The 16,809-nt window shown below is 32.8% G+C and overlaps 1 protein-coding gene across 1 annotated transcript in view; it reads right to left on the bottom strand.

The window, feature by feature from the left end:
• The window catches only part of LOC132757885 (ski oncogene-like), a 49,321-nt gene that overhangs the window by 21,566 nt on the left and 10,946 nt on the right, over nucleotides 1-16,809 (bottom strand). Inside the window, exons 2-3 of the mRNA XM_060749379.1 lie at nucleotides 9,251-9,447; nucleotides 7,241-7,330 (exon numbers count right to left, since the gene is read on the bottom strand). Of these exons, the coding sequence (XP_060605362.1) occupies nucleotides 7,241-7,330; nucleotides 9,251-9,447 (287 nt within the window). The remainder of the gene's footprint in view (nucleotides 1-7,240; nucleotides 7,331-9,250; nucleotides 9,448-16,809) is intronic.

Here is a 16,809-nt window from a genome sequence, read left to right as displayed (position 1 = left end):
TACTTGTAGTTATTAATGTACTTTCTCCTTAAAAATAAACCCCGGCATTATCAACATGTCAGAATTCATGCAGGCTTTAAGATATTTCCAATTTGTTTATTACAATATTTAGGCCAATAGCGGATAACCATAAAACTATCAGTAAAAAAAAAGAGAAGAATTATTGAAATTCCTGAGTCTTATAGCAATTTTTAAGAGATTGAAAGGTTTATTTTCACAAGAGAGAAGAGAGGGAGAGAGAAAAAAATGTTTTATAAATCAATCAAATGTGTCAGAAGATTTGGATAGTAAATAGAATGGTATTTGTCAGAACTTTAGCCAAATTGTGTATACAACTTATATTTACTATATCAAAGTCTAAAAGTCAAGTTTAACAGCTCATCCAAGCTCATCTGTAAGGAATTTCCAAATCGAAAATCTTGTTTTCCAACTTAAAAAGTTATGGAAAAGCACTTGCCCATGACCATCTTAAAATCTAGACAAAAACCATTAATTTTCAAAATATATTCTGATTGAACAGCGAAACAGTTCATACCGGTAGTTTATATTATGGGCAGGCATCAATTGCCACAAGCAACTTGTTTGGCACCTGAGCAGGTTGTATGGTTTAAGAGCTTATTTTCTATTTTTTCATGCATTTTCATGAGCATTTACACTGGTATGATACAAACAGGACACACGTGACATCAGCAAATTTAATTTAAGACATTTTAATTAGAGTCAGTTCATATGCAGTGAACAAACTGCTGACAGAAGACACTTGTCTCAGTAACTGAAATAAGAGCGAGAGAAAAACCCAAATTTTTGCTATAAATGACAAAAAGAAGCATCTTTTAGTGGTGGCAAGCCTATTTTCATAATTTCTCGTATAATGAATGAGATTCTTTTCTTTGAAAAAATGAGAGGAAGTGGCCTGAAAAGTCCACATACTTTAAAGTTATTTTCTTATTTACCAAATTTTAAAGTGCTTCAGTTAGAGAATGCACCAATGAAGTTAAAGTGCTCTATTACATCACATATAGATTGTTTCTATGCAAATGCTTTAGATTTAAGAAGGCAGTGACTGAAAAATGATTCAAAACTGTCTAAAATCACTGATTATACATAGCACAATGGCCTCTATTGTACTCCATACTTTTCAAGCTCTTTGATATAAGATTGCCAAAATCCAAAAAAAATATCAGGAACATGCTTTTCTGAGTAATTGTACCAGTGCCAGATAGCACTGAATCTGGCACACTATGTACCTGCCTTAACTTGCTACATAATCTTGCCTGATTTAATAGACAAACACGATATTTCATCACATTAATTGCCTTAAGGTCTATCCAATTTCATTTGCCAGCTGCCAGGCAGCAAGAAGGCACCAAGTTACTCTGCTTTACGTATATTCAATTTACCCAATTTAACCCACCTGGAAACATTTAAGCCACAGCAAAAAATTGATAAAGGAAGCAAAAATAACATCTTTCTTACATAAATATCTGTGAATAAGATAAATACTCAGATTTTCAGCTTCAGCGAAAATGTTTTATACCGGAACCTGAGCATCAATGTAGAAGCAACAATGAAGAAATGTTTGGTACATAAGGTGCAATGTTTATCAGCCCAAACCTGATGTATATTTATTAAGGTGGTCTCTTTATGGACAAACTGCACAAAAACATGACATACAAACAATGGCAAATCTTTATGTCCCCAAACCCCAAAGTGGGGGCATAAAAAACATTACTGGTTTAATTAACATGACAGGTAGCTCCTGCCACAAGTACATAACATCAACACCAAGGGCATTTAAAGTACTTTCCATTAAAATTTATTGACTCAGTTTATAATTAACACGTTTCTAAAAACTCACCATCTCTCATCCCAAACCCCTTTTATGACCCATGAATCGCTAGCTTGATCATACAAAAAGATCATAAAGATTAATTACAAAGATGCAAAACTATTTTTATTGGTAAACATCACATTCAAAGTTCGGTTTCAAAAATGGTATGCTCGACTCGCCATTAATGATCTTTTGGTCTTGTATTATAAAACTCCTATAATTATAACACCTCCCCCTCCCCACCCATCGACCTGACCTTTACAATGAATCGGTCATTGACCTTTCGGTATTGTGGGTGGGGAAGAGAGGAGGGGTTCATTTTGATTATGTCCGTCCGTTGTACGGAAAAACTGTAATTCGTAATTTGAGTTTGATGACAGACTGGGAACCATTGTTAGTTATTAGAGTGTTTATAATGCTGGAAACTATGTTGGTAATATGCACAATGAGCTAGTTGCCAAGTTTTAACTGTTTCATGATGAATCTAATCCTGCAGTACAAAGTAAAAACTATGGAAACAGTTCATGGGAAAATTCCTCCCTCTTAGCCGAGAAACAAAAATAAGCAATATAGTGCAAAGTAATCTAAACTTCAACACCCAGAATTCCAAAGTATTACGATATTAATCAATAGATAATTATCAATCTAAAAATGAATTTGCCCGCCTGCTTTTAAATTTGGAGCAGTTTATTTCAAGTTACTGGTATTCAATATTATTTCCATAAAAAAATATCAACGACAAAAACTGAGAGCTTCCAACAGCCAGATTGCATTGATGCGCAGACGGGGCCTTATAGCAATATAGGCAAAGGACTCAAATGAGCACTTTCGGTTAACAGAAGTATCACTTTCAATCCCCGCAGGTCACAGATTAATAATTATTATAATAAAAAAAAATTCTGTTTCAAGCAATATGTTGTTGGAATGAAATAATAATTCTAAGATGATATAAATTTGACTTATTGTGATCATAATAAGGCGACTTTCCTTGTACCTACCTCACAACTTTTAGGGGTCGTAGGTTCGAGCCCTAAAATAGGGGCGATAACCATAACACCAATAAACCGACTTAACAGTCATTAAAATAAACCTCATTTAAATCAAACTTTCATCATTATCTACTGAAATAAAAAGATTTAAACTTTAATTCATTTCGCATCCTTCTCTTCAATTATTAACGTGTTTGTAGTTTTCCACAAGTTTTCGTTTTTTCTCATCTCCGTATTTAATCAGGTCAATAAAACTGTTTTTTTTAAATCCCTTAAAGTACATCTCCAACAGGGCTTTAGAATTTTTTTCATGAAATATTTCAGTTTTGCATTTAATTTACATAACAAAACCATTCATTTGAAATGCCCTGTTGACTGAATTACTGTTATAGACAGCACCTTTTCTTCACCTTTGAATAGTTTGCAACCTCTAAAGACCCATTCATGAAAACCCACATTATATGAAAGTACAGAACCTACTCTGTTGATATCTAAAACAATTTAAATGTGATGTGTGTTAGGGGTAAGGCTCCCACGTTTAAAATTTTTTGTAAACGTTTACACAAATGTTATTAGAACCGAAAAGATACCATTTAAACGGTGGTACTTCTATGTACTATACTACACCATGCATTTAAGTCGCCAAATGATGACTTACTTTCTATTTTCTTTACATGTACAAAAAGATAATGTTCAGGGCTCATCACGATTGGGTCGGCACACATTTTCTGCATTGTATCCCCATTTTGCTCTTTTGAAAGACCAAAGGAAAATCAACTTTACAAAAAAATGAATAATGTCACGAGCGATTATTGCACGGTAATGCTAAGTGGAATGTTGTAAACACCCATTTTCTGTTTTTTACTTTGGAATAAACCAATTAGAGTTGATAAAATCCATGATTACAGGCAATGATTATGATATTTTGTAAGACAATATGGTCATTTCTATTAAACGGTAAAAAATATTGTAAAGGTTTACGAATGAAAATCGAAACGAGTCCGCTAAAACTTTAAACGTGTAACCGCGGGGCCTTAGTTAGGGGGTGGGGTGGGGTAGAGGTGTGTGAGTGTGTTTGTGTGCGTGTGTGGGGGGGGGGGGGTCCAAATCTATTGCAATTTTAAATAATCTAATAATCCTATGTAAGATACATTTTAGATGCATTTCAAGGTCTGTACATGGTGATGTACAGTCCTTCTATAATTATACAGTTATACTCATACACAAAAACTTTTGTGAAATATTTCAAATTATACATTCACTAAATTGTGGAAAGAACAGACAGAGTGATCCTTGATACTCAGACATGTCTGACAGCTTTGCCCTATCTGAAGTCTTTCATTTATCTACCATTTAAAACAACAAACAAATTATTCAGACATAAACTTCAACACTCATCCTTCATCAACCAAACCATCAAAAACCCAGTATCAGAGATAAAAAACTAATAATGTTATAAATAAATTATACACAGTTTTATCTGCTAGTAAAAAAATTGTTTATACATAAAACACCAACAAAAACATCCCAAATTTCTGGGGAAATTAAGAAATTCTTGTGTACAAATTGACTGGCATAAAGCATTCTGTTTGTTTTCCCCAGGGCAATTATCAAACCATCATAATACAGGCCAATATTAACCCAACCTCAGACATATTTCTGTCTATCAAGTAAAGCCACTGTCTAGCACACTAATTGCCCACTAATATTGATACAGACATTTGTACGAATATCTCATTTGCTGTAATTCACACAAAACAGATAAAATAAGCACTTGATGACATCTGCTGATAAAACTCTTCAAAAAAGAAGGTGAAAAGACTTGTTAATTTCTGCCCTAAAGGCAAAAGAAAGTGTCTGAACTATGGTTTAATAAAATGCAATAAATATTTTATGATGAAATAGGCTAATGCCCTGAAACCAACATGTACAATATCAACAATGATGTGGTGTTTTTTAAAAACATATGTTCATACAAATTGTGAGAAAAACAATGATATGGAGTAAGATACAAAAAAATTTTTGTCCAAAAGAATAAATTTGACATATACGAGTACTATTGTCAATTACAGATTCATATTGTTAATTGTATTTGGGTGTGTGGACATTGTTTATTTTGTGTATTTGACCTGCACTGACTTGTCAATCATTAATCATAAAGGTAAACTGGCTATTATGTGTCTGAATATACCAATACATAATACACAGTGTAAAAGAAAGGTCAAGCAAATGGAAGTTTTAAAATTCTATTATTCTAATGCATAATTTATTGTTTGAGTTTTACAAATGCTAAAGTCCAATGATATCTTCAACAACTTATTTAAATTTAAAGTACTTTTCTGAAATGCAGACACACTGACCACCTAAATATCATGCAACAATATTAAAATCTTTTCCATGCATACATTTATGCCCAGGAACCATAATTAAATCACCTTTTGCTTGCTTTTGTAAGTATTAAAATAAGTCAAAAAAAGGTACCTTACTATATTCTAGTTTGCAATTTTGACTAAAGTAATCTGGTGCAATTTTTTTCTTTCCCGTCTTCTTGAAATTCAGACGGATTTTCGCTTGATTCTATCACATTTTCCATTATAGAATCTCAAAGTTTCTGAATCCGTCACAATGCATTTCCTAGGAGACGAGGAGTGCATTTTTTTCTTTCCTCGACGTATTCCGGGATTTATAAGACCCTAGAGCCGCGACGCAGAAACTTCACGATTTAAGAAGTTTCTCCGAAATTGTTTTTTGCCAATTACTGGTTCTTGTACAATTATAGCCTGCAAGTTTGCGGCAATATGCCAGTGTATGTGAAGAATGCTCCCTGCAAATCGATGGGAATTCAATTACTCTGCCATTTTCCACAGACATCATGTTATCCTAAAAGTTTTCAAAATTTTCAACAACAAGAAAAAAAAAACAACACACCAGCCTAACCAGATGCCGAAAAGTGACTTTCAATTTATGAGATTGCTAGCAACATGCTCACTACAAGTATTGAAGCATGTGTTTTAAAGAGAGAAAAAAGTATGTTTAAAACTCTGTTTATATCAAATGAAAGAATTTGAATTGGGAAGTGCAAACATTAATTTACATTATATGCTAAACAACCATTTCTTGTTTAAAAGTTCATACATATTTCTAACATGGATATCTAACAACCTGAATTATTTTTAGAATCAGTTTCATGATCAGATATAATTATGAACACTTGAACGCTCACTAAACTGCCCTTGACTTGTGTCTCAAACCAACGAACATGATCACCATAGAAAAAGTCTTGTTGCAGTCCACTTGAGATATATTAAAATTTGGGAAACAAACATTCAGGCATAAAAACAACCCTTTCGTCATTCTGTCATGAAAATTTTACACAAATACCAGCTCTACGTTATATAATCTTTTCCGCTGTTGTACAACTTTTAACAAGACGTAAAATTATTTGGCAAGCAAACGGCTGACATGCTTTGTGGTTCCATGACCTAGTTTCCTGAATACCGATCATAATTTAATGCAAGCGTGTACATATTTGATCAACTTGACGTCCCTAATGATGCTGATGAGATAGGTTTTGTTAAACTTTTTAGGGTTTGCTGCGTTTTTTGTTTGTTTTGTTCCGATGCGATAAAACGGTCCTCTTGAGACCAAAAAATAAAAATGTTTGTTTCCTCAATCCAGTGCCAAGAAATACAACAGATTTGGTCACCAACAGACATAATTTCAAGATCTACAGTCTACAGACAGAATGAACAATGTCTGGGTCAATAATCACCAAGCCACAATTGTAAAGCGACAAGGAATTGGAAAAACAGGAAACATAACCTATTAAAATCGTCCTTCAGCAATCTTTTGCTACTTTGTTTTTTTGCTTCCCTTATTGTCAACACAAAAACACTGTCATTTAATATGTTCCTTCCACTTGACTGAGATGGAAGTGGATTAATTTATTCTTTAAGGACGAAATAAATATTAAGTTACTGGTAAGCATATACCAGCTGTTTTCATTGTTACGAAATTTTTGTTGAAACACTTACCATCCCACCCTTCAACTTTCAATCTCGGTTAAACCCTTTATCATTTATAGAGAAAACTTCAAGTACTGACTGAGTAGTGAACAGTGAAGATGATTGACAAAATAATATTTCTCAAGTTATATGAAATCCAGGTTTGTGTCCATTTTTATATTGTCATGGTCATATACCACCTGGTAGAGAGATATCTCAGGTGGCACTTCTTTTATTACTTCAGACACCAACACTTAAGTGAGTAGAACCATTACACCAGTAAGAAAACAAATAAGTAGAACCATTGGACTTTCTGTAAGCAAGCTTCATAGAGTATTTACGACCCAGCTGCCTTAGTAAACCCTGGTATCCAGTATTTTTTTTTTTACTAAAATCAGCTAACAAATACCACATACCTGCTTGATTCTGAGTGGGGGACAACCTTGTCAGGGTGTAGTAGCACTGGGGGACCTGAATGTAAGTAGGAGGGCGCTGTACCTGTAAGCCTGAAATACAAAAAATAAATGAAATTAATAAAAGTACTATTAGGACAATAGTAAACATATTTTATTTTAATAATATCATACCAAATCAAAAATTTATTCCAATACTCAATGCATCAAGGACTTGAGTATTCACTATTGCCAGAACTTAGAGGCTAGGGCTATGTAGGAGTGGCTTGAGGAATGTTGACAACTACCAATAAGATGGAACTTGGAAAAGTTTGCTTCAGAAATTCAGCAGTGGGTAACCACAACAATCATGATATAAATAATACCTTAAAGCATGGAAATTATAAACAACTTAAAGAATTTGTTGCTGTTTTTCTTTTTGCGAAAATACTTTCAACTCAAATCATAAGCATCAATTTTCATACAAATCTTTACAGCAATCTCATAGTATAAGATGGTACCACTTTTTTTCATGTACTTTTATATCTATATCAGATAGCAATTGCTTTTTTGCCCTAGAACTAACATGTTTTTTATTCAAACATTCAAACAGTATCAGTTTACATCTACACTATAAAAAACAATATGGCTGACGGGTGATAAAAGGTTAAACATCTGTGCAAGAAAAGACATATTCAGCTGAGTCTTTAAAAGTGTCTTAACATATGAGTGAGTAGGAGGTTGCCATTTACATTTATATGGAGATCTCAAGACTAGGTCAGAGCACTTGTAAAGTTAGAACTAGTGCAAAATGAAGAGCATCATTCTTCACTGTCTAAACTAAATAAAATAGTATTCATTTGTTCAGTAAAACACTCCATTGCTGGAAACTGACATGTGCCGGCCTATAAAAACATTTTTCAGTTGAAATTCATGAACCACTTTAAAATGCCAGTGAAGCAGTCCATTTAAACCACTCTAAAGTTGGCTTCCTAGAACTATCCAGTTTCAGGTGTCATATGAGGAACCATGATTATGGCACGGCAGTGAGGCTCAAACCCACGAATCCTGGATTGAAGGTTTTTATAGATACATTAACCTATCATAAAGCAGTTCATTAATTCTTAACTTATTTATTTCAACATTCAATGACATGACAACATTTTGATCTATAAATAGACCTTAAACTTCACTTCAAAAAACGTTCGTTGACATTTTAAAGATCACCGACTAATGTAAATTTAGATCAATACAAAATGTTGCCCCGAGGGCTTTTTTATCCATGTTTGTACATTATTTTACTACTAGCTTTTCAGTGCATTTCACTTACGGTAGGTTCAGAAAATCAATAATTGATCTTGAAATTTTCTGTCAATTGACAGGGACACTGTCAATTGACATGGTCTTATATGGTAAGCAAAGGTATTCAACCTATTTAAAAAAAATTTTGCTTCTTAATTTGCGAATGAAATATTAAACCTGTAACATATTCCTTACATTTAAAAGCCATTTTATAAGATATCAGTCATCTTTAATGATTCAACTTCATGGCAGCCACATTTTCTTTCTTAAATGAAATTTCTTGCTTTACACATTATGATTTGAGAGACTACTGGATTTGAAACCCTGCAGCCCGATATAAGAGGCCCATCATATAATTAAGATTAAACACTTTAAGAGGGCTAACTTTGGGGGCTAACCCACTCCTTGGCCCCCCTTGTACAAATCAGATAGCCTTGTGTTTCGATGCTCTTTCTATTACTTAATAAACCATCAATTGTAATTATCATCTTATAATTTGATCTTAAAAATTAGGAGAAAAAAAATGTATCACAATTCTATCTGTCCACTAGTTGTGAATTTGTTTTTGATTCAGTTTTGTTCACTCATTTAGGCTGTTTATAAGATGTTAGTTCTTTAATTTAGTCATATTTAGGACCCCTGATACAGTATACAAAAAGTCATGGTTCCAAAAAGTTGAAGCTTTAACCAAGTTTCACTGAATTGTATACATACTAATGAATCGAAACTTACCCTTCTCTCATAATAGCTGGGGGAGCCGGCAACATCTTTCCTTCCTTCATAGCACTTGTTACAGCCGGGGACCATGGTTGGAATGCCGACATCATTGCACGGAGTGATGAACAGGTCTCTCCCGTCCATGAAGATTCTGCCGTTGAATTTTCATCATTCTTACTTCTTTTCACAGAATCACCGTTACCATCACCGGTCTGAAATATTAGAATTACTCTCAGTTTATAATCATATTGAATACTGTTTAAATTATCTAAACCCTTTATGACCAGTTTCTATAAGTCTTTAAGTGATCAACCCATTAATTTTCAGCAAGATACCTGCGATATTAGGACTGAATCTTATGCCATGAGAAATAGGATGCTAAGCAAGACAGTTTAGCACATCGAAGCACCGACTGAACTCAAAAAATAGTGGCTGAATAATATAATATGAGTATTTTGACCCAACATTGAAATTTCCTACAGCTTACAAATGGGCAATTCCAAATCAAAGCAAAGTTCATTCAATACATGGATAAATGTCAGCATGTTTTCACATTCAATGCTAATTGGCATACTTTATATAAATGATAGTAGCTCAATTATCATTGCATAAGTAAAGTTATATCTTGATTATTATAAACCAAACCAAATGAAGAATTACATTCAGACTTATACATTATATTGTGCTGTCGAGGTTTCATTTGTTATTTTTTTATTTTGTTTGGTTGAGTTCTACATCACACCAACACAGTATAGGTCATAATATGGCAACCTTCTAGCATTACTGGTGGGGGAGGACCTCAGGTGCCCTTTTCGCACAAACAGGCAACCGAGTAGAACCATGGATGTTCCGTCAGCTAGCTGGATAACTTTCTCACAAAAAAGAATCTAAAGTATGTCCAGGTTACTAAGCCACTAGCCATGTAAAATTCCTTGAGAAATATTTAATGTTTAGAGTCTCGCAACTCTTTTTCTTGTATTTTTTTAAAGCAAAACTTTCCTTTCTGATTCTATATGTACCTTCCTTACGTTCAGTTAAATGGCGCACAGCTTTATACACCAGAATTTCTATTACTAAGCCCTTCATAGTCATGATCTTAATTAATATAAGAGCAAAGAAAGAAACTGTCTCTATAAGTTCTTTTAAAAATAAAATAAGACTTGATTCATAATTGATCGGTTTATACTTTTAAAATCATAAATCATAAAATATAATTATGTCACCATAATTTATATTCTAATTAAAGGTGAACAGTACTCATTAAAATACATAAATGTACTTTAAAAAAACTAAAAAGGTCAAAATAAAGTATAACAGCATAAATATTTTGGTTAACAACGCACTAGCATAGTCTGAATTAGCATTTAAATAATAAACACTTAGTAAAACGAGGAGAGAACAAAAACGGCAACAATTTTAATTAACTGCCTACAGAAACATACAGTATCATCTTCTTAACTATAGTGGTTGTAAGTACATAATTATACAACTACACTGAAAAACATTAAATGTACACAAGTAATATAATCAAAGGGCCCATAAATTGCTTGACCGAGTTACATTTGTTCCGCTTAACAGCTGCATACAAATTTGGTCTTTAATCACCATAGGACTTGTTATTGAACAATGGTTTTGTCCTCTACTAAATTCCTTCACAACAACCAAAAAAAACCCACATAATCTATGATACTATATAGTACTTGGTGATGTAGTGTTTTCATATGTCAATTACAAATATATGACACCACTATATATAGTACTATATATTCATAATCATTATTGTTCAAGTTAGGAAATCTCTTCAACGTTCAGGAAAGTTAATTTCCTACGTATTTGAAAACAAACAAGCTTACGTTAATTATAGCAAATATGGTAATATGGTAATAGAGGGGTTACAGAATATCAGCTGAAAGTAGGTAAAAGTTTGTCAATATCACTACGTATACCAAGTGTAGTGGTGATGAAATACAGAATATATCTGATGATGTTTGTCAATATTATACGGCATACAGTGTTACAATTGATGATGAAATACAGAATATATCTGACGATGTTTGTCAATATTATACGGCATACCAAGTGTAGTGGTGATGAAATACAGAATATATCTGACGATGTTTGTCAATATTATACGGCATACCAAGTGTTACGAGTGATGATGAAATACAGAAGATATCTAATGACATCTGGTGACATATGATCACATCCCGGTTTTTTTACACAGATATTAAAACTGTGGTAACAGCTGATGTTATAATCATCTTTACAACACTACTAAATCTTGCTCACTGATCTCAAATCTTTTTTCTTTCTTTTTGTTTTATGCACGCTACATACCAGCCAGTTTTAATGGCAGATCGATATTCTTATATGAATCGAGGAAAAGTAAAATGGTGTATTAATTATTCATCCATTTCAGCATGATGGAACATTTTATAATTAGCAACCACTATTGTTGTAGTCTGGAGCAGTCTCGATTAAAAATTTCAACATTTACTTAGCTTGAACTGAAAAAAACTAGCCTTTAGCCTTTACCACCAGTGCAGAGCCAGGCCAGTCCACATCATTGCTTCTCTAAGTGTTCAATACTGCAGGGTTTTCATGGGTATTAATATACAAGCGATTTTAACAGCATTTCAATCCATGATATGGATCACCAATCTGTTAATAATGAAAACCCTGATACTGTTCGTTGACCAACTCTTAATATCTAAAGTTCCAACAAAAGATACATGGTACTGTAGGGGAAAATCAACAAATAAGTTTACAAAATAAAGTGAATTTCAAGTCCAAACCAACAATAAAAAGCTTATTAATCATATTCGGTAATTTATTCAATGATTATCTATATCTACTTTGTTTAACCATGTCTATAAATCATAGACAAGAAGAGTTACTAATGTCTGTGTTTGACCCATCATATCATCATCATAGTCCTATCTGACAGACAGTCAGCCAGACAGTGCATTTATATCCTAAATAGTTTCGGTTTGGCAGGCTGCCAAAACAGGTTTTTTTTTTACAACCGAAATACCACACGAGGTATAGAGGCATATCCATGCTTGTTAAGGCCTCAACAGACGGTAGGATTTAGCTGTGCAGCACTAATTAGAGATAAGATGTACAATTTTCAAAGCTATACAACACTTGCATTCAGACGGTAATTCCATAGGAACTCGAGAACGGGACCGCAGATTGTGGCGTATATTTTCGATCTTGTAACGGTTTTTAAATACGTTTTTGCTACATCTAAATATCTTTTAGTATTAGCCGAGTGTATGGACTCAAAAAATATATTATCAATTGAACCCAATCTGTCTCTTTTAAAATTGGTCAAATTTTACGGTATTATAAAAAAAGACAAGGAGTGACATCCGCCATTTGCCGCAACGTTTTCGGCATGAGTTTTTCCCCTTTGGCTACAATTGATTACTATTTTTTTTCAGAATTTTATTCCCGTTATTTTGTCAACTATCAGGTATCGTCCGGATATAACGTTAACGGTTTATTGTTTGTACACGAGTTGACATGTATAGGCGGCATTATAACGGGCGTATTCGTGTATTGATTTGTTAAAATGGAGAAAACAGACACTTTAGTAATATGGTCCAACTGATTTTGTCTATCTAAAAAAAGGAATATTTAAACATGATTCATTAGATAAATATTTTAGGCACTCATCTCGTATTCATTACTAGAAAAATTAAAACAAAAATCAAGCATATCAAGGGGGTAACTTACGCCGAACGTTGCGGCAAATGGCGGATGTCACTCCTTTTCTTTTTTCAATATACCTTATATTTGACTGATTTTTAAATTAGCAGATTATATTTAATTGAGATTAGATAATTAAAGACCACCCGCTCGCATAATATGAAAGGATATTCAAAGGTCGGACAAACAATATGTAAAGCCGGTACGGATTCGGATTTATGCGCCGCAATATGCGGTCCTGTTCCAGAGTTCCTATGGGTAATTCTACACTGTAAGAATCATCTGAGGTTTCCCTAAAAAGGATCCCTTTACATTGATCCTTTACATACTTTACTCACTAAATACTTTTTTCGCCATGAGTAATGATTGAAAACCTCCATTTAAAAAGAAAAATATATATATATTATATATATATATATATATATTTTTTTTTTTTAATGTGAAGCCTGACCGAGACTCAAACCTAGGACCCTCTGAATACCGTACTGCGGCTCTGCTGACTAAGCTATCTGGTCGCCTACAAACTACCTCCCCTCCCCGAATTAGAGAACAATTCAATACCGTGACATAATCATTTTCGGAATAATTTGGGATTCGAACATAACACACTGGGTCTCCTGAAGAGTTTTTCAACATCATTTTTACCCCATCTTACTACTATGTTTACCTTTTAGCCCTAATTGTTCTGGAATTTCATTCATTACACCTATTATCAGGAGATAATTTGGTTATCTGTTACTTGTCATTGTGGGAGGTCTATAAAAATCGGTACGACAAGATTTTCAAAATAGAACATGTCCTATCCCTTACATCTTGACATAAGGTTTCCGAAATCAAGAAATAGTACCCTTCACACATTAAGATTTGTCTGTACATCTTAGTTTTAATTGGTGTTGTACTTCAAAATCCTACCGTCTGTTGAGGCCTTTAATGTTCATTATGTGGCGTACCTATAGCGTGGAATGTTAAATAAGTTATAGTCAATGTACATTGCATTAACATACGTTTACATACAAGCTCTGGCACAAAGAGAAAAAAAAAAGGACAGTTTATGTCAGGTGAAAGGTGTCTTTAACATTTCAAATGCGAAGAAGACATTTCTAATGACATTCATACATTGTATTCTTATCAGGCAATCAGGGAAACAATGTGTTAACTTGCAATTTATGTAAACTGAGTTACAACAATATTGCGTGCAATTTTTGAACTCATGGTTTAATTTAAATCTTGAAATGTGTTTGAGAAAAGTAGAAATATAGGACTGTTTAAATCACCGGATGTTTTTGCCATTTTCAGTCAACATTTATAACTTAAATGTCACTTATTTTTGCACACTGTGACACATAAGAATTTTAAATTTCTAAAATCTTGCACTAAACTGTATAAACTCTGGAAGCGACTTTTCTTTCTTTCACATTATCAAACTTTCCAAAAGAAAAATAACAACATTATTTTCCACATTTCTCTTCCTAAACATTCCTAAAATGGAGGCACGAGATAACCTTTAATCAATCATTATAGACATAATTGTTCAATGCAAAAAAAAAAAAAGAATTATTGATCTTTAAAGGACTATACTAAATACCCAAGAAATGCTTTTTATTGCATTTTCTCAAAAAAAAAATTTTTTTCGGGGGTTCTGTTTTGGTTACCAAAAAATTACTCACTCGCCAATAACCGAAATATTTTGCATTACGTAACATTGCGTATAAATTATATAAATTAAGAGCAGTTACAGTGATTTAAAATTAAATGTATCTTGAATGGAAGTCAAAGGACTTAGTACTACTTTGTTTACATAATTGCGCTACTTATATAGTAAACAATTCCACATTCAGTGCTACTTTGGTCATACAGCGTGTCACATGCAGCTAAAAACACTTTTCTCTGAATTTAAATTCAAAAGTTTTTTTTTTTTTAAAAATATAACCTTATTGCATCATCAAACAAGAGCTGTCAGTAGGACAGCACGCTCGACTATTCTAAGTGCTTGATAGTAAAAGAGCCTTGATAATGTTAAATTTTTTAACATCACAAAAGGTCTAATTTTTTTTTAATAAACTCATGTTATAGGCCTTAGAGAGAGTCTAATTATACAGTATTGGCTTGACTATTCGGAAGGTAATGTCACAAGGTTGTTTTATTGAGTATAATAATACTAATTACCTATGAATACATAAATTTGACAGAAAAGGTACATAGGCTTCTAATTAAGATGTTTTATCAAGTAAATCACTGCTTTATTATTATGAATGCATAAAATTGTCCCAAAAAAGGGCACAAACCCTTCAGTAGCAATTGAGATAACAGCTTACAAGCAAAACTTCACCATGAATTTCTAAGTTGAAAAAGGGGAGAAAAATCAGCCTAAATGCAAGACAGAATTAGGGATCTTTGTCAGTGACCTTCAATTATGACCCTAAATGCATATGTGAAGTTTTAAATAAATATCTTTAATAGTTATTGAGATATGTAAAACTTGCATGTGAACATTAACCAAGAGTCTAAGTAGAAAAGGGGATATGAATCAGCCTTAATGCAAGATAGAGTTATGGAACTTGGTCAGTGACATACAATTATGACCCTCCAATTATGACCCTAAGTGCATGTGTAAAGTTTCAAGTAAATATCTTTGAAGACCTTTAACCTTTAACCAAAATTTCTAAGTTTCAAAGGGGCAAATAATTCTTCAAATTTTGCCGACAGAGTTATGCAATCTTGCAAACTGATGTACATTGTTACTATAAAAAAGTATTTTAAATTTCATTTGAATATCTCAAGCAATAATTGAGATATTTGACTTTACAAAAAAACTTTAACCAAAATTTCTAAGTTCCAAAGGGGCATAATTCTGTCAATATTGTAGGCAGAGTTATCCAACTTGTCAATCTGATATACCTTGTTACTATAAATAAGTATTGTAAGTTTCAATTGAATATCTCAAGCAATAATTGAGATATTTGACTTTACAAAAAACTTTAACCAAAATTTCTAAGTTAAAAAGGGGCATAATTCTGTCAATATTGTAGGCAGAGTTATCTAACTTGTCAATCTGATGTACCTTGTTACTATAAATAAGTATTGTAAGTTTCAATTGAATATCTCAAGTAATTATTGAGATATTTGACTTTACAAAAAACTTTAACCAAAATTTCTAAGTTAAAAAGGGGCATAATTCTGTCAATATTGTAGGCAGAGTTATCTTACTTGTCAATCTGATGTACCGTGTTACTATAAATAAGTATTGTAAGTTTCAATTGAATATCTCAAGTAATTATTGAGATATTTGACTTTACAAAAAACTTTAACCAACGCAGACGCCGACGCGGACGCTGACGCCGACGCCGGGGCGACTACAATAGCTCTCATATTCTTCGAATAGTCGAGCTAAAAATGATTCATGAAAGAAAAAAATCATTATAAAATTATATCTAAATGAAACACAAACATTACTGTGCTCGATGTTTGTCAGTAAAAATGTGTTACATGAACATTAACGAAGAATTATAGATTAAAATATTGTTCATATGTATCCGGAGTCGACTTGTAATTTCTTTGTATTCTTCCTTTTCAACCATCACGAAAAAGTCGAATATTGGTTCGGACTAAAGATGTCAGACTCTTAACCAGCTCTTGAGTGTAAGAAATTTAAATTACCAAACAAATTAAAATTAAAGAGTTTCTAAATCAACACTCCCAACAAAACATTCCCTTAAATTCAATTACAACACAAAGTGCAAATCACTATAGTCTGTCCCATCAAATTTGAACATTCCATTTTTTATTTAATATAATAGTAAAATCATTTAAATTAATGTCATGTTAACCCTGACGTCAATATCTCTAGGCATGTTTTTCAT

Source organism: Ruditapes philippinarum, unplaced genomic scaffold (genome assembly GCF_026571515.1).
Source record: "Ruditapes philippinarum isolate M1 unplaced genomic scaffold, ASM2657151v2 ctg3085_1_1_1_1, whole genome shotgun sequence".
In the NCBI taxonomy this organism is placed as follows: Eukaryota; Metazoa; Mollusca; class Bivalvia; order Venerida; family Veneridae; genus Ruditapes; species Ruditapes philippinarum.
This window is presented reverse-complemented; position numbering and strand designations above follow the sequence as displayed.